Source organism: Rhinopithecus roxellana, chromosome 7 (genome assembly GCF_007565055.1).
Source record: "Rhinopithecus roxellana isolate Shanxi Qingling chromosome 7, ASM756505v1, whole genome shotgun sequence".
NCBI classification, from domain to species: domain Eukaryota; kingdom Metazoa; phylum Chordata; class Mammalia; order Primates; family Cercopithecidae; genus Rhinopithecus; species Rhinopithecus roxellana.
The window spans coordinates 89,350,004-89,373,398 of NC_044555.1; the positions used below are offsets into that span (position 1 = coordinate 89,350,004).

A 23,395-nucleotide genomic window follows, 5' to 3' on the forward strand; every position below is an offset into this window, starting at 1 on the left:
TCCCCCCTCCGGAGAACTCTTTACTTTTTGTTTGGAAAATCTGGGCCATTTCTTTATTTATCTCTGGGTCTTCCCGGAGGAGGGCAAGGAAGGGGAGAGCGAGCTCGGCGGGCCGGGCCGGGGGAGGGGAGCGCGGGGAGGGGAGGCGACTGGGTGTAGCCTGGAATTCTGAGTCCTCGTGTTCCTGGGCTGGCGCGCAGAGTCTCCTGGCTATAGCGCCGTCGCCGCTCCCCGCGCCACCCCGTCGTTGGCCTTGGGGGTCGGGTGAGTGGGGTCATGACGAGCCGCGGGGGCTGCCCCGGGCCCAGCCCGCGCTGAGAGGGGACGCGGCCGCGCGGCGCGGAGCCCCCGGGCGGGGAGGCGGCGGGGGGTGGGGAGGGCGCACGCGGTAGGGCGGAGTGGGGGCGGCGCAGAGGCCGCCAAGCTGGGGGGCTCTCCGGGAGGGCGCGGCCGCGGGCAGGAGGGCGTGTCTCCGGCCCGAGGGGACCCTCCCGAGGCGCGGCGCGGGACTCCCCGATGGTGGTGCCGCGGCTCCGGGAGAGCTCAGGGTCTCGCCTCCGCCGCCGCCGCCGCCCGAACCCGCGCCGAGCGTGCGCCTCGCCCTCCTCCCGCGCCCGCTCTGCTCTAGGATGCTGCGGCAGGTTCTGCACAGGGGCTTGAGGACGTGTTTCTCCCGGCTCGGCCACTTCATTGCCAGTCACCCTGTCTTCTTCGCCTCGGCGCCGGTGCTCATCTCCATCCTGCTCGGCGCCAGCTTCAGCCGCTACCAGGTCGAGGAGAGCGTGGAGCACCTGCTGGCGCCCCAGCACAGCCTGGCCAAGATCGAGCGCAACCTCGTTAACAGCCTCTTCCCGGTCAACCGCTCCAAGCACCGTCTCTACTCGGACCTGCAGACCCCCGGGCGCTACGGCCGGGTCATCGTCACCTCCTTCCAGAAAGCCAACATGCTGGACCAGCATCACACCGACCTGATCTTAAAGGTGAGAGGGGGGCGGGTGCGGGTAGACTCCGCCAGCGCCGCGGCCGCGGTCGGGCTGGCTCTGCGCTGGGGTCCCGGCTGAGAGCGCCACCTCTCCTAGCCCAGGCAGCTGCCGCAGGGGCTCTCCTGCACCGCGCGCCCCAGGGCGGCCGACTGGAGCCTCCCAGCCTCCTGGACAGGGAGCGTCGGGGTCAGGGTCCAGCCATGCCCGCGTCGCCTCTGCCGCCACCCCGCAGCTGCTGCAACAGTTGGGGTGGCGGCGGCCACAGTGCTGGGGTCGGTGCGCTTGTTTTGGTCGCAGTGGGCTTGGGGTTGGGGAGGCTTTGGGGTAACTGGGCCAGGAAGGAGCAGAACGAGAGAAGACGTTCTGGAAAGTCCTACTAGAGAACAAAATACTATGCTTGGAGGGGATTCCGAGATACCCCTCCCTGTCCTGTTTTGTTTCTCCCTTTTTCTGGCCCCCCGGAGTGTTTGGGGAAAGGTTGTTGGTGGGGGAGGTTGAGAAAGGACAAAAGAATGTGAGGCGGGATGGTGAGGAAAATGCCTCCCACCCACCCAGAAAGAAGTGTGGTCTCTGGCGAGAACAGGGGGCTGCCCTGCTGCTCTCTTCTCTGGAGCGAGGTAGCCATCTCTATCTTCTAGGGTATGAAATTATGTTTGTAATTCGCAGTTACTTCGTCTTTCACCGTAGCTCCTCAAGAAATGCCAAAACTTTGGGAAAAGAAGGAACCGATCAATCCACTTTTATTTGGGTGCATCTGAGCATGGGGGTGAGGGGCAAAGCCAGAAGGGTGAAAACAGAAGCCAGGCTGTGTGGCCCCGAGAAGAGCACAGGAAACCGAGCAGCTGGTTAGAGGGTGACACTCGCAGAAACCGGTTGTGCCATCAGCTTGAGGTGGGAATTTGATGTGGAAAGTGAGGTTAATGGTGGTAACTTTCAGGAAGTTCCTAAGAAAAGCCGAGGAGTGAGGACTAGAGATGGAAAAGTGGAGACCTCGGGAGAGAAAAGTAAAAATAGGTGAGAATGTTCCATCTGAATCCCTGATGGGGATTGTGGGGCTTCCTTACTTAAGGTTCTCCTTTGGGGAAGGCAGACAAGAACCAGTCCCAGCTGGGACTCTGGTGCAGAGGAATGGAAGGTGATGGTTTTGTGTGAGTCTCTAGTCCCCATCTGGTACTACAGGCTGTTTAGATTTCTAGTCTACTTATCCCAAGGGGGAGTCTGCTGGGAAACCTGGGGAACTCTTTCCTCTTCTTTTCCTCTACAGATAATAGTTTATCCCTAGAGACAAGCTAATTTTCGTCCATTATTTCCCCACGTCTGTTTGTTGACATGTTATCAATCAGCAATTAGTAATGAGGGGAATCTGACTCGGAGCTCAATGGAATTAGGATCTTCCCACACTGAGTGGCTCATGATATTTTTAATGGCACACAAATCACACATTTACTCATCAGAGAACCTTAATAACATTAATCCCGAGATGTTTGTTTTTCTCATGATTAGACTTCCAGCATCAAAGTGGTTTTTTTTTTTTCCTCAATACTTTAGTGACTATATTTTGGGACACAGATAAATACTGCTCCAAAAGCTTTCCCAAGAAAACACGTAGTAGATTCATCATGGGCACAAGGAAACTGTAATTTAACCAGTTCTGACAGTTGGAAATGCCCCATCTTTTGATTGATGATCTACTAAATGATATTTCTCTTTTTGTGTTTTTTTCAAGGTGATGTTTCCATTGGCTTTTTCCCCCCCTCACAAACCATCACACCACTGTGACAGGCAGTCACCAGTTACAGTAACTCTCAAGGTTAATGAGACATCAACAAGCGCATCAGATCTCTTTTCAACTGGATTACTCCTTCCCTATTTGATTTTGATCAGTTCAGGACAGAAAACAGTGTGATAGGAGAAGGATGAGACTGGAGAGAGGGAGGCTTGGCTTTGCCTCCTTGTCTAAAGGGCAACTTTAAAGGACAATGGTCAAATCAGTGGATTGTTTTAAGAAGTGGGATGGTTTTTCATCTTCTAGGTGTCTGAGTAAAGTCAAAACCAAGCCTAATAGTGGTCCGAACTTATTTCTAGCTGATGACTCTCTGGTCAAGTGAGTTCATACAGCTTATAAAAACCCAGACTTAAGAAACCAAGGGAATTAATTGTCTTCCATTTTAAATTATATATTTAATTTTTTCTTTCTGCATCCAGCCCCTACTTTTGGTAGGTATGGAGCCAGGGGACAGGAAGATGGACCTTCATTAGTCATGGTAATGTAAAGTGTGGGAGTGAGCACTTATTTTTTTAAATTTTTTTCCATTTAGAGACATGAAGACTTGTCCTTTACAAAAGGTGTCAGGAGTGAAAGAATCACTGTTATTGTGGTTACTAGTGTTATTCTGATACTTCGTTACCAGCATCAAGGATAGCATTGACAGTTAACACTACACAACACCGAACGGTCCCTGCTGGTTTTATGGCGTCACATTTGAAATGAAGTGAAGTGGACAGATCATAAGCAGGTCTGAGGCTTTCTCAGACCCCAGTACAAAACTGAGGAGGTGACTTGTAGGACTGTGTAGGGTGTTGCTTCAAGCATGAAGAGTAGCCCCATTCTCTCCTCTTAATGTTTTGGGATTGTACCTGTGCAGTGAAGGAGATCCTTCTTGCGATATTGGTCCCACTATTTGCTGACAAAAAAAAAAAAAAAAAAAAAAAAAAAAAAACACAGACTGGGAGGGAGTGATGACAGAAAACGAAAAGCCAGGTTGACGATTTTAAATGTAATTGAGAGTATTACAGAAAAATATCTGTGTTTGAAAATCCAGCTGATCTGGTTTGGAGGAGCTTTCTCGAATTTGTGCAAGTGATACGATTACTATACTCTGACCATTGTAGTTGACCCCGCACTGTGAGGCATGACTCCCCCTAGCATGGGTTTCCCCTGAAGGCTACAGGGCAAAGATGCAATATTAGGCAAAAGTGGGTAGGACCTGGTGGTGCTGATAAGGGCTCATGCAGTAATTTCTGAACCTCTTTAAATAAATACTGCTCTTCAAACGTCTTCCTTTTCCTAGAAAATTAAATTTAGCTGATTATATCTTTTAACAGAAAATCTATGATGTTCATCTCAAAGCAAATTTCAAAGTAGGGCCTCACAAGCTTTTACAGATACGTTTCTTTGCGATCACCTAAAATGAAGTGTAAGTAGGTCCCTTTGATAACTGATGCAGGCTGTTAAAACAATTCTTGATTTATTCCAGAATCATCTCTGTAAAGTGAAGAATCAGTACAGCCCAGTACTTAAGATAATGACATCATCTGTATAGGACTTTATAGGTTATAAACATACAGTATGTTTAAATACAGCAAATTAGGAAAAATGCTATATCCCATTTTACATATGAGAAAACTACTTCTTAGCAGTTAAGTGACTTGTCCATGGAAAAAAAAACAAGGCTAGAACCAGGACTGGACCCAGGGTCTTGGACTCCAGGCCCACTGTTCTTTTCATTATAATTTACTTTCATATGATACACTACTTGAATGATTTAAAATATACATTTTTGTTATCCAAATGAAGTACAGTTGACCAAAGTTTTATATCCCATCCCATCCAGTTGTTCTAATAGTGGTAATTGGATCATAAGAATATTTTTCTTGACTGATTCTGTCTAGTGTCAATTAAAATCCACATACAGAAACTCCAAATGCCCAAAGTAAAGCGTAAGATATTTATAATTAACAATATACAAGGATAAAAAGAAGATTTTATTGAAAAAAAATCTCTGGATGATTGAATGTAACTGCTTCCTGATTGAGTGCTGCTCATTGGCAGGGTCCAGGTTGATTGAACTTTAGTTCCTTACACAGTCCCTGGCACATAGTAGCTACTCAATAAATACTTGTTGAATAGACCCTCCCTAGTTTACTCAGACATTTATGTGATGAGTTAAGGAAGATTCCATAAAAACGAATTTGAAATGTATTTGCATAGTGAGATTTTTATTTTTACAACTTTACAGACAGTTTCTAGGATTCTTTGTTTGCAAGATATCATTCTTCCCTCCTTGATAACCTGTAGTCATATCAAAGCATATTTCCGTTTTTAAATTGGGTAGGGGCATTGCCTTTGTACAAAGTCCTCTTCTTCAGGAGAAACTGAGAATGTTTTATTCCAAACCACGGGAAGGACGCATCCTCACTTAGCAAACATTCTTCCATTTACTAGGAGATCTCATTTCTTTCAAATATCAAGTTTCAGTTTTATTTAAACCTTTTATGTTTAAATACATTAAATAGAATTAAGTTGCAAACAAGATTAATAAAATCTAACTTGAAGTTATTTACTTCAGACTTTCCAAGAAGGGCAGCATAACTGCTAGCTCAGGGTCACAAAGACTGGGTAGCTAGATCAAGATTATAGTTTTTCCAAATACTATCTCCACACTTTTAATCATTATGGGAATCACCATCATTTCTTCCTCTACAATCTAAGGGTCAGCAAATTTCAGCCTATTTTTGAACGTAGATTGAGTTTTTACAGTTTTGAAAGATTATAAACACAACAAAACAAAAACCAAGAAGGCTATATAGTAGAGACTGTGGCTCACAAAGCCTGAGAGATTTGCTATCTTTACGTTAAAGGTTCCTATGTTGTATTCTAAAATTTCATTACTAGAGCACTTTCAAGAAGTTAATACTGTTAACCTGTATGGCAGTAGTTCTCAACCGGGGCTGACTGTGCACACACCCAGGGGACATCTGGCAATGTCTGGAGACATTTTTGGTTGTCACAACTTGGGGAAGGGGCATGTGCTACTGGCATCTAGTGGGTAGAGGCCAGGTTTGCGGCTAAACATCCTGGATGGACAGCATAGCCCCCGCAACAAAAAATTATCCAACCCCAAATGTTAATAGTGCCAAGGTGGAGAAACTCTCTGCCCTGCATGTTTCTTTTGTTTTTTAAAGATTCTTTTTTGCTACATTGATTATATAAAATGAAAAAATGCCAAAGAAAAGTTCATAGAACTCTGGGGACAAATATTATGACCTCTGAAGTGATGCTCTCTTGGGCAGTTGAGCAGAGACCAGATTTTCCAGTGTAATCTTCCCCAAAATGCAGTTCTCTTGCTCTCTTTGATACTCTGTCCCTTCAGGTCTAAATCCCACCTGCCCTAGAGGAGCCCAAGAAACTGAATGCAGTATAACTACTTGAATGACAAAGTGGCTAAGTTGACACTGGCCTTTGAGACTTGTCAATTACTAGAGTGCCCATTATTGGCATGCCTTAAGCATCAGTCGGTAGCAGTTGCCCACTTAGGTTGGGCTTCTTCTCACTGTGTAAGACCCCACAGTGAGCAGCGACCTGAGGAGGCAGGAGGCAGTGCTTTGTTGCCTATTCCATCCTCTGCTTTTCCAAGTATAAAATGACAATAGAAGAGCTTGCATCTGAGAAACACGGAATCAAAGAACCTTGGGTTTAGAAGGCACCTTAAAGGTCATCTCCACAAAGGCTGATGCTCTTAGCATCTCAGGGTGCTTTGTTTGGTGACAGGTACTATGAAGCCTTGGGCAGTGCAGTCCCTTCTGGTGAGTTATCCAAGTGGCAGATACTCTTAGAAAAGATTGAGCCTGGGCCTGAAAGGGCAGCATTTGTGCATTTGCTGGGTCAGTCAATTGACTCTTACTCTTTATTTTTGTACTAGGGGAAAATTAAGGAGAGACTGAGATAGGTTTTCATTCTCCTTTCATTTCATAGGTAGTGTATCCAAATAATCTAAGCACAATCTCATCTTAGGGTTGTCTGACTTTTTTTTTTTTTTGAGACGGAGTCTCGCTCTGTCGCCCAGGCTGGAGTGCAGTGGCGCAATCTCAGCTCATTGCAAGCTCCGCCTCCCGGGTTCACGCCATTCTCCTGCCTCAGCCTCCTGAGTAGCTGGGACTACAGGCACCCACCACCACGCCCGGCTAATTTTTTGTATTTTTAGTAGACACGGGGTTTCACCGTGTTAGCCAGGATGGTCTCGATCTCCTGACCTCGTGATCTGCCTGCCTCGGCCTCCCAAAGTGCTGGGATTATAGGCGTGAGCCACCGCGCTCGGCCATGTCTGATTTTTAAGTACGTTTCATTTGTGTGATTAGTATGTCAAATGCCCTCTTGTCTCATTTAGATTTGGGGAGCAATCTTTCAATTCTCCATTTAGGTACACATTTGAGACAAACTTTGGTTAAACTGAAATTTAGATATAAAGCCCCAGTGGGAGAGGAAGCCCACCTTTGTAATGACTCATGACATCTTGATAGATGCCATATTAGAGTTAGGGAAGGATGATTATATTTTAAATGGCCACAAAAACCGAGCCACTCAGGATTCACCAGACCTTTAAACCTCACAGGACAGTCAAACATTGAACTGGTGACTCCTTGTAAATATGAGAAGGAGGAGTAAGCTAACAGAAGTTATTTGTTTTCTACCTGAGTGGTTCCAGTCCCTTGGCACAGGAGCCAGGGAAATGTGAGATGTTGGTGAGCTGATCAACTTTGACTTTGTGAGATGTGCCATCTGGTACCTGATTTCGGGGCTCAGTGTGAGCCCCAAGTGATACTTGAGATAGGCTTAAAGCAGACCTTTGAAGTCACCTGCTTGATAGCACATCTCAGCAAGCAGGCCTGTCTGCAGCACTGCCTGTGTCTCCGCCACATACCCGGAAGGCCACAGAACTACCGAGGAATCCTGCCAGACTGATTTAATGACCAGCAGGGGAGGTGAGTAATCTCTAACCTTTAAAAGACAAGAAAAGAAAAAAAAGGAAATCAACACTAGTTGTTATTTCTTACGGGAAGCCCTGAACAATATGTTGTGCTTGCAACTTCTGAGTTCATATTTTGAACAAAAGAGGCAGTGAGGACATAGAAAAAGCTATTTTTATCTTCTTGCTCTCTAAGAAATCCTCTTGAGAATATTGTTTCTGCTATTTTGAAAGATCCCCATTGTTAGGTCTTCCACTTTAGGTTTAATTCATAGGCTTCAAGTACGGTTAAGATGATTTATTTAAGTGCAGTCGGGTATCTTGGGAGGTGATATCAGAAAAGGCTGATAGGGGAGTGGGGAAGTGAAACAGTGAGTAGCAGGAAGCCAATCAAGAGAGTATTATTAAGCAAGTGTCTGCTGTGGGCAACTGGGGCTCAGTCTCACTAGGGAATTCTGGGAGACACTGTAGAATGTGTTGGAGAAATCTCAATTGTGGATAAAGAAGCTGAATATTTTTTCCCCAACTCCAGCCATCATCGGTTGATTCAACTGCATTTAGGAGCATTAAGTTTCTGGCATTTTCATATGCTGTGTTTCTCTATATAATTTTTTTTTTAAAAAAAGAATTGGGTACAGAGCTACAGGTGTTTGTAGCAAGCAACCTTAGCATGGAGAAGTGAGTGTGAGCTGAGACTATATGGGTGGGACCCTGAGAGCATCTGCCCTAAGGGTCTTATATTCATCTAGAGTTATACATCTAGAGATTTAGGGCCCTGATTCTAGGGAATGGATATTCATCCCTTTACTCAACAAGATGGCTATGACCCTGTCTCCTTGAAGCTTACAGTTAAGAATCATCCAGCATAGCTATTTAGTTATTCTCAAGTTTGACAAGTGCCAGTGGATGCTGGTAAAGATGATTCCAAACAGGGCCTAGACACCAACAGGATGTGTGGTTTTAGATGCCAAACCTCCACATTTGAGAGGCACATATTCATTCTCACCTTTATGAATACAGAAGTCTGCAGGCCCCCATCTTCACACATCTACTTCTGTTGTTCTCCCTAAAAGTGCCCTCCCTCCTCTCTTTAAGGACCAGTTCACATGCCTCTTACTTCATGAGGCTTTCTCAGATTCATGGCATCTTCTCACCCTTAAATCTATTGGGCTTTCATTCTTATCCACATTCTTTACTGCAGAGCTGTAGACTCTTATGTAATTTGCTGTACTGTCGTGTGATAGTTTCTCTTAAGCAAGATAACGAACTCTTCAGGGGCAGGAACAATGTCTGAAACTGCCACATCTCTCCTAGAGCCTAGCATAATGTGGAGTGTGCAGCAGGTGCTTCATAAATTGTTACTGGTTGATAGCTTGTAAGATGGAAAATGTGCTCTCCCTCCCTATTGATTTATTTTGGTCAAATATAATTTTGCCTGGTAGCATGACCATGTGATTTCTTTTGCTCTATATTCATTTTTCATCCTTGACAAATCTTGGTTTCAAACTTGTCAATAAGCAATAAGCATCCATTCTGTTTCCAGATCTGCTGCCATTTATATAAGGAGAAATTCTTTGAAAACCAAATATCTGATGACCTTCTCTGGTCCAAGTACAGTTTGGGAGGGTATAAACTTGACCTCAGTCCCCATTCAGTGGTCCATTTCTATGTGGGAGGGTGGAGCCCTGTGCAGTTCCCAGTGAGCAACCTGGAAATCGGGTCCCCACACTACACATTCCCTTATTTACTTGAAGAAAAGTCTCAAAACATTGGCCACACCCATACTGAAATGTAAATAGGACACACACTTAAAAGAAAAAATCAAGGACAAGTGGTTTTTCTGACAATAGCAACAGTGTTCAAGAGATCACCATTCTGATGTTGCTCATTCCCACTCTCCTTAAAAGTTAGCCCAGAGTAACATAAAGTATTGTTCTAAAAGGCAAACTCAAAAAAAATGACACTGGTACAAAATCAGCATATTTCTGTGAGTTTAATGGAAACACTAGAACTGCTAATTTTTCAGCGTGGAAGATAGAGATTCCTCTACCCATTCTTCCAGGAGGCTCTCCTGCTGTCACTAAAACCATGGCTTTGTCAATTCTTTCTAATTGTCTCAAGAAAAAAATGCATCTCTGCTATAGAGCTGTCATTATAAATGCTCAAGAACATTTTGTGATATTTATACCTTAATTGTGTGAGGGTTGAGTTGTTGGATTTTGTTTTCATTCTTGTGGTATAGGCAAGTAGTCATACTGAGTAAAGATTGTTTCATTGCTCTCAGACTTTTTAACATGCACACACATCACCTAGGCATCTTGCTAAAATACAGACTAATTCAGAGGGTCTGGGGTGGGACCTGCAAGTCTGCATTTCTAACAAGATCTGAGGTGATGCTGATGCTACAGATCAGCAGAACACACTTTGAGTAGCAAGGCTCAAATTTAACTGTTGTAAATAGAAAACTGGATTTAGAATCAGGAAAGCCAGGCTCAAGTCCCAGTTCTCCTAAGTATGTATCTTTGGGCAAGTCACCTAACCTCCCTGAGAAACAGGTTCCTTATTTGCACTGGGTGTAATAGCATCTCCTTCACCCACTTAAGGTAAAGACAGAATGAGATAAAGTATGTGAAGGCACTGTGTAACCATAGCCTTCTGTAAGGTGTGTTATCATTATTACTATTTACTTTGAAAATGACTGCTATTTCCTCACATGTCCCAGCTCTTTCAAAGCCATTATTGCCTGTTGAGTAAATACACATGTAGCCACTTTTTTTCTTTGATCCAACAGGCAATAATGGGTGCTCAATCTACATTCAATACTCATATTGCCAATTTGTTGGTCTTTAATGACTCCATCTGAGTCATTACAGACAATTGGATTCATCCTACTGCTGAGCATGCAGCTCCTCTTCCTGCAGAAAGTTCTTAGGCAGGCAGAGCTGCAGATGGGGATGGGTGCATTGCATTCCAGCACACCAAACGTGGTTTCTCTGGGCTCAGAACCTCCTCTTCATGCCTGATGGGGCTTTGCACACAAAAAAAGCCTTTACTTCCTGCCCAGGGAAGTGCCTTTTGAATTAAAATTTCTGAGAGGCTGCCTGCTCTGGTTTCAGGGCTCTTCTCACCACATCTCACAGCACAGCATGCCAGAGAGGGATTCTCCAGTCATTTAGGTGAGAATGTTGATCATTCTCCTCTCTTACTGAATTTACATGACTACAGTGTTTCCCTGGGAAATCTTGTCCACATAAGTAGACCTGCAAGCACTTCACAGGGAAGAGTGTCATCAGAATTGCCAGAGATCAGGAGCACCAGGCAAAGTGATAATTGTAAAGCCCTTTGAAACTGGAATGTTGCAAAATTTTGCTGACTGTGAATTTTGATCATTTCGTTCAGTGTGCTTCCCCACCTATCCCTTTAGAAAATTTCTTTTTATAGGATCCTAAAAGAAATTCACAATTATTCAGGCTCCACATCAAATCCACCAAAGAAGATTCCTCTGCCTATCTCGTTCTCTATCCCTAATCTCTTCAAACAAAATTAACCTCTGTGTAAGTGAGGGTTAGCAGTACTTCTCAAACTTTGTGCTTCTAAATTCCCTGAGAATTTCAACATACAGATTCTGATTCAGTAGGTCTGTCGGAGGCAGTAGCCCTGACATTCTGCACTTCCAGCAAGCACCCAGGGATGTTGATGCTACTGGTCTGCAGACCACACTTTGAGTAGAGCAGTGGATTAGTGGATCTAAGGAACCTTGCTGAACCTTTGTATATCCTGACTACTCAGTTCTATTTAATTGCCTCTATAAGCTAAAGTAGTGGCTCTCCAACTTGAGCAGATAGCCATTGGAGAACTTGTTCAAAACAGATTGTGGTCTCCACCCCACAGAGTTTCTGAGTCAGTAGGTCTGGGGTGGAGCCTGAGAGTTTGCATTTATAACAGGTTCACAAGGTGAGGCTGTTCTTGCTGGTCCAGGGACCACACTTTCAGAACCACTGCTATAAAGTATCCTAGAAATTAGCCACCAGGACTACTTCCAAAAATGCAGTCTCTCTCTGTGGAATCTGGCCAATAAGATACAAGCAGGATGAAAAAGTTGTTTGCTCAGCACTTAATTCTGAATGATGCTATAATAGGTCTTCTACAAAGGGTATTACATAAATCTGAATATTTGAAGTTTGCACTGTAAGGCAAGCATGTTGAACATAGGGCCATACTCCACTGCCTGTCTCCTGGTGTTGGAGTTCAGGAGAAAGGGGCTGAGTAGAGGAAAGGACACCCTGATATGGAGGAAGAGAGATACACCTCCCCCTCAGTACACAGTATGGGTGTTGTTGCTACCATCTCCACATATGGGATTGCCAAAGCTTTCATTCTTCCAAAGACTTCCCATAAGGGGGTCATCTGCCATTTGTCTTTTCCGGAACTTTCTTTAAAGCAAACCAGATGGTATAGCAGGCACAAATAGGAGCTACATGCTGCATTTCTGAGACAGGGTCCTAGTACCGTGGTTCTGTTAAAGAAAAAGTTACTCAGAACCCTTGGTAAAGAATGGTAAGGCAGAGTTTATTCAGCAGGAGCCACTGAGATAGTATAGAGACTACTGCAGTGGGGTTTTGCAGTAGGGGAGAGATCCGACCCACTCTGAATATGACAAGGAAGAGTGGGAATTTATAGCCAAGGAGCAGTATGGGGTCAGTGGATAGAACATTATTAAAAGGAAACATCACGGGGAAGGGGCAGATTCTGGCTAAACCAATCTGACAGGGTTCTTGCTGAAAGCTGGCCAGGATGATCAGATATCATCTGAGAGATGGTCAGAGATGAAGAATTTGGTCAGATATCTAGAATGATCAGATACAAAGGGTGGGGGATTATGGTTAAATGGATTTAGCAGAAGTCTTGCTAAAATTGGATGATGTAAAGACAGAAAAGGAAATCTGAATGCTGAGGGTTAGTTGGGAAGAAGGTTCAGAGGAGCCAGACTAGAGTTTGGTAAAGGAGAGTCGTTGTCAGTTGTCATAGGTGAGGTGTCCACAGGGAGGGCCCTGGCAGCTAATGTTCAGTGTCAATTACTATTTGATGTCAAGTGCTGTCAGAGAGAGGTGACAGTTGCAACCAAAATTCAGTGGATACCAGTTTGGGCAGAGTGGAAAAAGCGTTGCTTTAGACCGTAAAGTTTTGTGTTTGAGGTTGTGAACTATTAATGTGTCCTTGATCAAGTCACTTAACCTCTCTGGGAGGTCTCAATTTCTTCATCCATAAAATGGGATCAGCAATATTATCATTGTGAAATCTACCCAGTGTGCTCCATTAACAAATGCTTACTCTCCAGGAGAATGGACTTGCCAGAGCACGATTCTGAAACTTTATCCTAGGTTCTTTCCCATTTCAGCCCCCTTCAGCCTTTCTGCCTAACCTAAGAGTTGGTGGGGGGAGAGTCAACAGGGGTCAGGGATTCAAAGAAATCAATTTGAAGCACTACAGCCAGGGAAGGGAATGGAAGACAGGAAAAAACTATACCACTAGAGAAATACTTGTGAAGGTCACAGGTCTACTAAAAGACTGAGATTTCATTGGACGATTATATAGCAGTTTCCCCTTACCACACTTTACTGCCACGTCAGCAGAGCTCCAGTTTAATAATAGTGGATTACAGCTGAAAGAACAAAAAGACACAGACCCTTTCTGAGGAGAAGTATGTGGGGAAATCCAGCGTCAACAAAGACAAAAACAAGGACAGTAGAGAAAATTAAAGCTTCTGGTACCTATAGCTACAACAAACATTAAATACGTTCTGACCCCTAGATTAACATAAATCTTCCCTGTAAAGTCCTATTATCTTAGTTCCTATTAACTGATATAACATGTCTAGCCTTGAAGAAAAAATTACAAGGCAAGCCAAAATAAAATGCATGTAGTCTGAAGAGACAAAGGAAACATCAAACCCAGACTCAGATATCGGAATTTAAATTCAATACCAGACAGAGAACTTAAAGTAACTATGATGGCCAGGCAAGGTGGCTCATGCCTATAATCCTGGCACTTTGGGAAGCCGAGGTGGAAGGATAGCTTGAAGCCAGGAGTTCATAACCAGCCTGGGCAACATAGCAAGACCCTGTCTCTACAAAAAAAAAATTAAAAAATATTAACAGGGCATCGTGGTACATGCCTGTAGTCCTAGATTCTTGGGAAGCTGAGACAGGAGGTCATTTGAAACCAGGAGTTCAAGGCTGCAGTGAGCTTTGATCACGCCACTATACTCCAGCCTCGGTAACAGAGTGAGATCCTGTCTCAAAAAAATAAAGTAACAATGATTAATATGTTAAGGGCTTTAGTGGAAAAAGTAGACAACAAGACCACATGGGTAGTGTAAGCAGAGAAATGGAAACTCTCAGGATGAATCAAAAGGAAACCCTGGAGATAAACACTGTAACAGAAATGAAGAAAGGCTTTGATGAACTCATCAGTAGCCTTAACTGCCAAGGAAAGAATCAGTGAGCTTGAATATAGGGCAATACAAACGTCACAAACTGAAACCTAAAGAGTTAAAAGAGAAAAAAAAAAAAAACCCAAATGGAACATCTAAAAATTGTGAGACAGTGTTATCAAAATATATGACATACACATAATTGGAATACCAGAAGGAGAAGAATGAAGCAGAAGACTTTTGAAGTAACAATGGCCAAACACTTTCCAAAATTAAAGACACCAAACCACAGATCCAGGTAGCTCAAAGAACACCAAGACAGATAAGTACTCATAAAACCACACTTAGGTATATCATAATCAAACTACAGAAAACCAAAGACAAAGAGGAAATCTTGAAAGACACCAGAATTGGGGGGACACCTTATATATAGAGGAACAGATGATAAGAATTACATTAGAGTTATCAGAGAAAAAAATTGCAAGAAGAGAATGAAGATAAATAGTTAAAGGGTTAAAAGGGAAAAAAAATCAACCTAAAATCCAATATCCAGCAAAATTATGCTTCAAAGTGAAGGAGATATAAAGACTTGCTCAGACAGAAACTGAGTGAATTCATCGCCAGCAGTCTTGTCCTGCAAAAAGTGTTATAAGAAGTTGTTCAAGAAAAAGGAAAATTATATAAGTCAGAAACTCAGATCTATATAAAAAAGAGTATTAGAGAAGGAATAAATGAAGCTGAAGTAAAATATTTTTATTTTTCTTACTCTTAATTGATCTCAAACATAACTTCATTTAAATCAATAATAGTAACAATATATTGGATGATTATAAACATGGATAAGTGAAATGAATGGCAGCCATGTCACAAAGCATGTGAGGGAGGAATTGGGAATACCCTGTTATAACTGCACCACATATAAAGCAGTATTGTTTAAAGGTGAACTTAAATTAGGTATAAATGTGTATTGTAAGTGCTATGGCAACCACTAAAATTTTTTTTAAAGAAGTAAAATTGATATACTAACAGAGGAGATAAAATGCTCAATTAAAACCAGAGAAGGCAGAAAAAGAGGAGGTAAAAAAAAAAAACAAGAACAAATGCAAAAAACAAAACAACAGAGAACAGTTACCACCATGGTAGATATAATAGATACTAATTATATCAATAATCACTTTAAATATGAATGGTATAAATATGCCAAGTTAAAGATGATGACTGTGAAAGTGGATAATGAAAAAAAAGACCTAACTCTATATTGTCTATAAGAAACCCACTTTAAATATGAAGAGTCATACAGTTAAAAGTAAAGGGATGGAGAAAGATATACCATGCTAATACTGCTAACCAAGAGAAAGCTAGAGTAGCTATGTTCATTTCAGATGAAGTTAACATCAGAACAAGAACAATTATCAGGAATAAAGAGGGGTATTACCTAATTATAAAGAGATCAATCCTCCAAAAAGATACGACAATCCTAAATATGTATGTACTTAACAACAGAGCATCAAAATACATGAGGCAAGAACTGATAGAGCTGAAAGGAGAAATAGATAAATCCATTATTATAGTTGGAGACTTCAGCATTCCTCTGTCAGTAATTGATTTAAAAAAAAAAAACAGGCAGAAAATAAGTAAGGATATAGATGATCAGGACAGAGTAAGGGACAGCATGTCTACTACTCTGGGAAGATTCATCATCCAACTCTAATAAGGGTACCTGTTGCAGAGTGGAGGGGTTAAATTGGAGAATCAAGACACTGGAGATAGGGAGACGCCTTTTGTGCACCCAAGGAGCTGTTGTAAGTCTGCAGGCAGTAGCCTTGGAATAGAAGAGCTGTAGAAAGAGAAGAAAGGACATAGATCAGACCACCATTTCCCAAAATGTGTTCTAGGAAAGCTCCCTTTAGTGCTGTTTAAAAAAAAAAAAAAAAAAAAAAGAGCTCTGTGGCCAAATAACTTTGGCAAACAATAGAGGTGGTACCCCTATATCAGATCCTCATATTGCATGCACATTATCATAGTAAAGGCTCTAAAAAGTTCCTCTGTAAAGAAACCTATTTAACTCTGTCCAGTTTGGCATTTCTCAAATCTATTTGATATGAATATTTTTTACTTTTTTGGTGGCCCCTATCAACATCCCAAGAATCTAATGTGCTTCAGAACATACACTAAAAATACCAGCCCAAAGATTGGGAGATAGAATTAATAAGACTTGAAGATCATTGGCTCTGGGAGTCATCAAAGGGAAAAGGGTGACGTTGGCTTAGACGTTTCCCAGCTGGGTGAGTAGAAAGAGGATGATGCTGTGTTAACCATTACAGGAAACAGGTGGAAGAACAAATTTGGAGAAAAGGATTCGGCTGTTGTATATATGCCAGTTGAAATACTCCCATAGCATTTATTTGCAAATCTTCAGGAGGCAGATGGAAATTAAGATCTGGAGTTTGAAGAAAAGGTGAAGTGTTGATGTGAACTGGTGATTGGTCTGTGTAAAGGTGACAAGTCAAACCATGGAAGTGGAATTCATTGCCTGCGAAGAATATATTCTGTTATAACAAGATCAGAAGTGCCAAGGACCATCTTGAGTAACATCAAATTTACAAATAGGCAAAGGTAGAGAAGTCAGATAGAAGAATACTGAGAAAACTAGGTCGAAAGATAGCGGGAGAGGAAAGAGTTGCGTCATGTAATTCGTTATGGGAGAAAGAAAGGGTTTCAGTCAAACTACAAATATTTACTGAGTACCTTTGTTTGCCGGGCATATAGTAGAGGATACAGCAATGAAGAAAGCATGCTCATGCCTTACCGGAGCCTACTGGAGTCCCATGAAATTATGGATTCCATTTTCATGGGACTCCAGTAGGCTCTGTCTACTTTTCCTATCCTGATTCAAATGGGATGTCAGTATGACAACTCCTATGATTTGCCATGAATGGGAAACCAAGTGCCATCTTCAAAATTTCAGGTCTTAAATCTGGAGGAGGAAGCCAACATCATTTTGGAGCCATGAATATTGTCCAAACTCCATCTGTTGCTCAGAATGGAATTTTGGTGGAATCATTGGACAGTATGGCTCAGCAGACTCCTGTAGGTAATGCTGCTGTATCCTCAGTTGACTCACTATGTTCACACAAAAGATGTTGGACAACTTATACAATTTTACTTCATCGTTTGCTGTCTCTCAGGCCCAGATGACACCAAGCCTATATGAAATGTTCATTCTGGAAAATGTGTTTCTGAAATGGTATGAAAACTTTCAAAGATGACTAGCACAGAACCCTCTCTTTTGGAAAATATAATTTGAATAAAATAATTTTTAACGGATTCTGAAATTTGCCATGTTTTGAAGATAACTGACTCCATTTAAAAGTATGAAGTCAAAGAATCATGAAACATAGGTTTAAAAACTTAGCGACTGAAGCGTAATTAAAATCTTTATTAAAAATTAAAAACATTGAAAAATGAAAAAAATGCTTAACCATCTCAAGATATTTGTAGGTACTCCCTTGACTTTTTATTATTGACTTAACTGTGTGCCTCTGCTCAGAGTTTAAGGAAATGAAAATTTAAAAAGTAGCCATTGAATTTATATTCTTAGAAGTCATTGTTGAGTTTTGGTTGAGTGCTAGGATAGAATCTAGACTGTAGTGGTTTGAGAAGTGAGTGGGAGGTGAGAAAATAAAGTTAGCAAGCACAAATCACTCTTTGAGGTATAGTTGGAGACATCAAATGTAAAGGGTTTATTAAAGAAGGGGAGGTGTGGCAAAAGGTGGAAAGGACATGGGGTTAATGAGGCCTTTTTTAAAATATGGGAGAGACATGAACATATTTTAAAGTCCATGGGAAAGAATTAGTAGAGTTTGAGGACATGGGAGAAGAAGGAATAAACTGTACTAGAAAGAAGGAAAGGAAAAACAAAACCCAGTGAAAGCAATTGAACTTAGAGAGAGAGAGCTATGGCCTTGATTTTCATAGGAGGGAAAGAAGGGAGTAGGTTTAGGTATTTATATGGTGGCAGCACGTTGGTAATTCCCATCTGGCTTGGGTTTGCTCTGGAAGATAGAAAACAAGGTCAGCAGCTGAAAATGAGTTTTGTTGAGTGCTAAAGAAAGAACATTCTAATATGTGTGAGCTTGGCGACCAATTGACGAGGGAATGAGAAGAGCCTAGGTCCTAATGTGGAAGCAATCTCTTTTACAGAATTTGAGTATGAAAGCAAAGGGATAGTCTCTCCTTCCCTTTTATCTCAAGATGAGCAAAAGTATAGAGAAGAAATTGAAGTGGAAGTATGTTGAGAGAGTTCACATAGGGTATAAATTTCAGAAGAAGAATATGGATTATAAAGTAAGAAAGAATTATTAACTCCAAGAATTATTTGGCATTTGAATAGCTCATCAGAGGAGACTGGAATGACCTAGAATGGTTTAAATAGAGGTTGGGATGGTGTGGCCTCCGAGGATCACACAGCCTTTCAATTTCATCACATATCTCAGTGGTTCTCAACCCTGGCTACATATTAGAATCACCATAGTAACTCAAATATACAGTACCCAGGCCTTAAACCCATGGATTCTCATTTCATTGGTCTAAAAACAGTGGCCTACTCCAAATACAGTCCACAGACTGGCAGCATCAGTAGCACGGGCAATCACCTGGGACCCTGTTAGAACTGCAGACTCTCAGGCTTCACCCAGAACTACTAAATCAGAATCTGCATTTTAACAAGATCCTTAGTTGATTTGCACACATCTTAAAGTCTGAGAAGTGCTAGACTAAAGTATGGTCTAAAGTGGGGCCAAACTTTGGTACTTATTTGAAGCTCCCCTAGGAAATTCTAATGTGCAGTTAGAGTTAGGAACTGCTGCTAGATAGAAAAAGAGATCATTTTAAAACTATATTAAGCGCATGTGATAAAATATCATTGTATTCAATATACACACAAAAAAGAATGAATGTGAAAACTGGTCAAAACCAAATAAGGCCTGTCACATTGTACCAAAGTCAGTTATGTGGTTTTGGTAATTTACTATAGTAATGAAAGATATTAGGGGAAGCTGAGTAAGGGATACATGGGAACTCTAAACTATATTTGCAGCTTCTCATGAGTCTTAAATAAAAAGTTTTTTTTTTTTTTTTTTAAATTTAAGCTAGGCCAGGCACAGTGGCTCATGCCTGTAATCCCAGCGCTTTGAGAGGCCGAGGCAGGCAGACCACCTGAGTTTGAGACCAGCCTGACCAACATGGAGAAACCCTGTCTCTACTAAAAAAAAAAAAAAAAAAAATGCAAAATTAGCCGGGCGTGGTGGTGCATGCCTGTAATCCCAGCTACTCAGGAGGCTGAGGCAGGAGAATTGCTTGAACCTGGGAGGCGGAGGTTGCGGTGAGCAGAGATCGCGCCATTGCACTCCAGCCTGGGCAACAAGAGCGAAACTCCGTCTCAAAAAAAAAAAAAGAAAGAAAATTTAAGCTAAGAGATCCTGCCTAAGATGAAGAGCAACTGTTCTCCATCATCATCTAAGATGTACACGGGCTCCATCATTTATTCGTAGGGGAGCCATTAAAGGATTTAAAGCAGAGGAAAGACAGATTTGGATTTGTGTTTTAGAAAAATAAGTCTGGTGGCATATGAAGGGTAGATTGAAAGCAAAAAAGCTAAGTTAAAAAGCTGTTTCCGGCCTCCACATAGATTATAAGGGCTAGAACCAAATCAGGAGCAATGGAAATGGAGTAGGAGAGGATGGATTTGAGAGATTTGGGAAGCAAGGTCAACAAGATTTTATGAATGATGCAGGGGTTCTCAATCTTGGCTGTGTGTTATAGTCTCCGGGGAAGCTTTTTTAAATACAGATACCTAAAACCTCGCCAAGAGATTCTGATTTAATGGTATGAGGGTGGGGCCATGTATCTGAGTTTGTAAAGTTCCTCAGATGGTCCAAATGGTCAGGGTTTAGAGGGGCTAGATCAGAGACTCAGGCTGAGGAAGCGGGAAGTACAGCCTCATAGGTTTTAAATCAAGTATTCCAGGAACCAGCATGGATGAGGAGGAGGTAGCAAAGGTACAGCCTGGAAAAATTAGAGAGGTAGCCCTTCCTCTTCCATTTGTTTTATGTTGAGAAAAACCACAAAACTTTGAGATAACATGTGTAAAGCTATAATCCTTCCAACCTATCTTCCCATGGCCTGTCTAGACAAACAGATTAAAAAAAAAAACACACAGTTCAGTTGTTTGTGCCATCTAAACATAACCTCAGCTTGTTTTACACACACACACACACACACACACACACACACACACAAACACACAACTTTCTTGTCAATCCCAAAATGTGAAGTACTTATATCTATAAAGAAATCGTCAGAAAACTGGGCTAGAATGGTTTGGGAACAAGGTGACATTCTTTTTTTTTTTTTTTTGAGATGGAGTCTCGCTGTGTCACCCAGGCTGGAGTACAGTGGCACGATCTCGGCCCAGTGCAACCTCTGCCTCCCAGGTTCAAGCAATTCTCCTGCCTCAGCCTCCCAAGTAGCTGGGACTACAGGCACGGGCCACTACACCCAGCTGATTTTTGTATTTTTAGTAGAGATGGAGTTTCACCATGTTGGCCAGGATAGTCTCGATCTCTTGACCTCGTGATCTGCCCACCTCAGCCTCCCAAAGTGCTGGGGTTACAGGCGTGAGCCACCGCGCCCGGCCAAAATTCTTGTTTTTGTTTTTTTTTTTTAACTGCTGCTAGCCATTCTGCATATTTCGGAAAGCCCCTCCCAAGTTGTCTCCTAAAGTCCACCCAAACATTGTTCCCATCTTTCTCCAGGAAAATCTTTGATTTTGTGTAGGTTTGCTTTTATTCATGTAAGGCTTTTTTTTGGTGTGGTCGGGGGGGGAACCAGCCAATTGATGCAACAGGTATGGAGTGTGGTTGCTCCTGGGGCAGCAGGGCAGCAGGCACAGCAAAGCTTCCTCAGGACTCACTGCTAATAGACCCCGAGATTCCATGGAAGGTGTCCTGTGAGTACGCACCCTACCCTCAGATTCACACGTTGAAAGCAGCCAGTGGCTGACAGACTGTCTTTTACAGGGTGATCTGCCAAAGCCGCCAGTCTCTGCCTGATAAAAACAAAGGTTTCCCTACTGAGAGTTGCTTGCCGCCTATTGGGGTCTCTCTTTATAAATTTGTGTGCAAAGCACCATGAAAATGTTTCCACCTCAAAATGGTCTGCTCTTTAGCATTTCACTTTTCCCTTTTAGGACGTTTTTGCTCCTTTTCAACTGAAAAAAGTTACAAAGCCCAGTAATAGCCATTATAATAAAGCATAAGCACATCACAGATTTTAACAATTATTTTAAGTGGTTAGTGTGAGAAAACATTAAGGTGGCATTTCAGGGCTACTGCTATGTTCCAGGTTCTTCTGTTATGTCTCAGCTTCTATGAGCTATGTTATTTACAAGGTAAAAGAGTAACACCTAAGCTCATTCATTTCTTAAGTGAACCCAAACTTAGTTTGAGATCTGTAGGCTGGTTTAAATTGATTCTGGTAAAGCTACTTCAGGCTGGAAAAGGAGAGAAGAAATGATAGACTGAGAATTTTTAAATGTTTTATTCTCATTCCAATGTGCTAGCCGTTCTACAAATGCATATATTAATATCTGCCTGTGTATTCCCTTGAGAGCTGGGCTGCAAAAGCGTTGCTATACTTTTTGGTTTGGTTTTGTTTTTAAACTGCCACAGTATCTTTACTTTTACAAACATAAAAGTATATATACTTATTTTAACAATCATCCTTTCCCACATGTTCTGTTTCCTCTTGTTTGCTTGCTTTTTTGTTTGCTTGTTTTGCTTTTTTTTCCCCTAAGTCTTTCAGACTTAGCTAGTACTTTTGCTTAATCACTTCTCAATATTTAACAAGGTTTCAGGACATGCAAGGGGAAGCTGTTTAATGCATGCTGGTGATGCCAAGGAGATTGTACAACAGTATGTTGGCTTGTCCAAAATGTTTCTATCTTGAGTATTGTGTGCCTACTCTCCACATGCACCGTGCTGGGAGCGGGGATGTAACAAATAACAAGATTCAGCTCCTTTCTTCAAAGAGCTGAAAGAAGATGCCATTATAATATTTCAAGTGATAAAACAGATGTGTATACACCCTGGGGACCAGGGAGAATGTAAACGGCATTTCTAGGGCAGGCTTCCTGGAGGAGGTTATGCCTGAGCTAAGCCCATCACTTCTCACAAATCCAAACTCCTACAAGGGAGGGCAGAGGACTACAACTTGACTGCTCACTCTGCAGCCCTTTCAGAAACAGCCCTAGTTTCTTATTAGTGCTGATTTGCACCAGCTTCTTCCCCAGAATAGAGGACAGGGCTCTAAAAAGTGCCCTGTAAATCCCTTCCTGCCTCACATCAAATAAGTCACTGCAGAATATCACATCCAGTAAATGTTGCCATTGTACCTCCAGCAAAAAGAGAAGTGCTGCTTCTCAAAAAGAATACCACCCTCACATCATGAGAGAGGCAGTTGCTCTATGACAACGCCACTAGACAGCCAGGACAAATACGGGATTTCCAGGCATTAAATTAAAACCATCATGCACTTCACAAATAGCAACTTTTGGGTGAAGGTGCCAGCTACATTTTCTGATTGCGATGGGGAAATGTTTCTCAATGCACAGAAGAGTGCTGAACACCTGTGATGGGCTTTTCTGCCAGGCATTTCATCTATGTTGTCTCATTCTGGAGTCAACAAGACAGTAATCTTGTTACTGATGATCGGGAAGCTGATGCTCAGAAGGGTGACTTGCTCAAGGTCATCAGGAAGTGACTAACGTAGTTTGGTGTGAATACAAATCTGTATGACCTAAGTGTCGGACTCTTTCTACCATACCAGGCTGTCTCTGGGACTCTTCTTTCTTGCAATATTTACAGTTTAGCTCACTGGTCTTGAAGTTAGATACTCTCCCACAGAACAGTAAGGAAAAGACAAAGCAGCCTAATACCCAAGGGGCAAAAGGCTTCATTATGTACTTTGGAAAAGAAGATAGCCACAGGGGTAATGAGCATGTGGAAAGTTGCCCAGTTTCAGTCATCATGGAAATGTGAATTAAAATCAAAATGAGATACCAGTACACACCCATCAGAATGATAAAAATTAAAAAGACTGACAGTACCAAGTGTTACTGAGGATATGGGGTAACTGGAACTCTCATATATTGCTAATGAGACTGTAAAATGTTA

General features: G+C 42.2%; 1 protein-coding gene across 1 annotated transcript in view; it reads left to right on the plus strand.

Moving 5' to 3' along the window:
* Positions 1 to 627: 627 nt before the first annotated feature.
* PTCHD1 (patched domain containing 1) overlaps positions 628 to 23,395 on the plus strand; it is a 61,067-nt gene continuing 38,299 nt past the window's right edge. Inside the window, exon 1 of the mRNA XM_010375014.2 lies at positions 628 to 980. Within this exon, the coding sequence (XP_010373316.2) occupies positions 630 to 980 (351 nt within the window). The 5' untranslated portion in view covers positions 628 to 629. The remainder of the gene's footprint in view (positions 981 to 23,395) is intronic.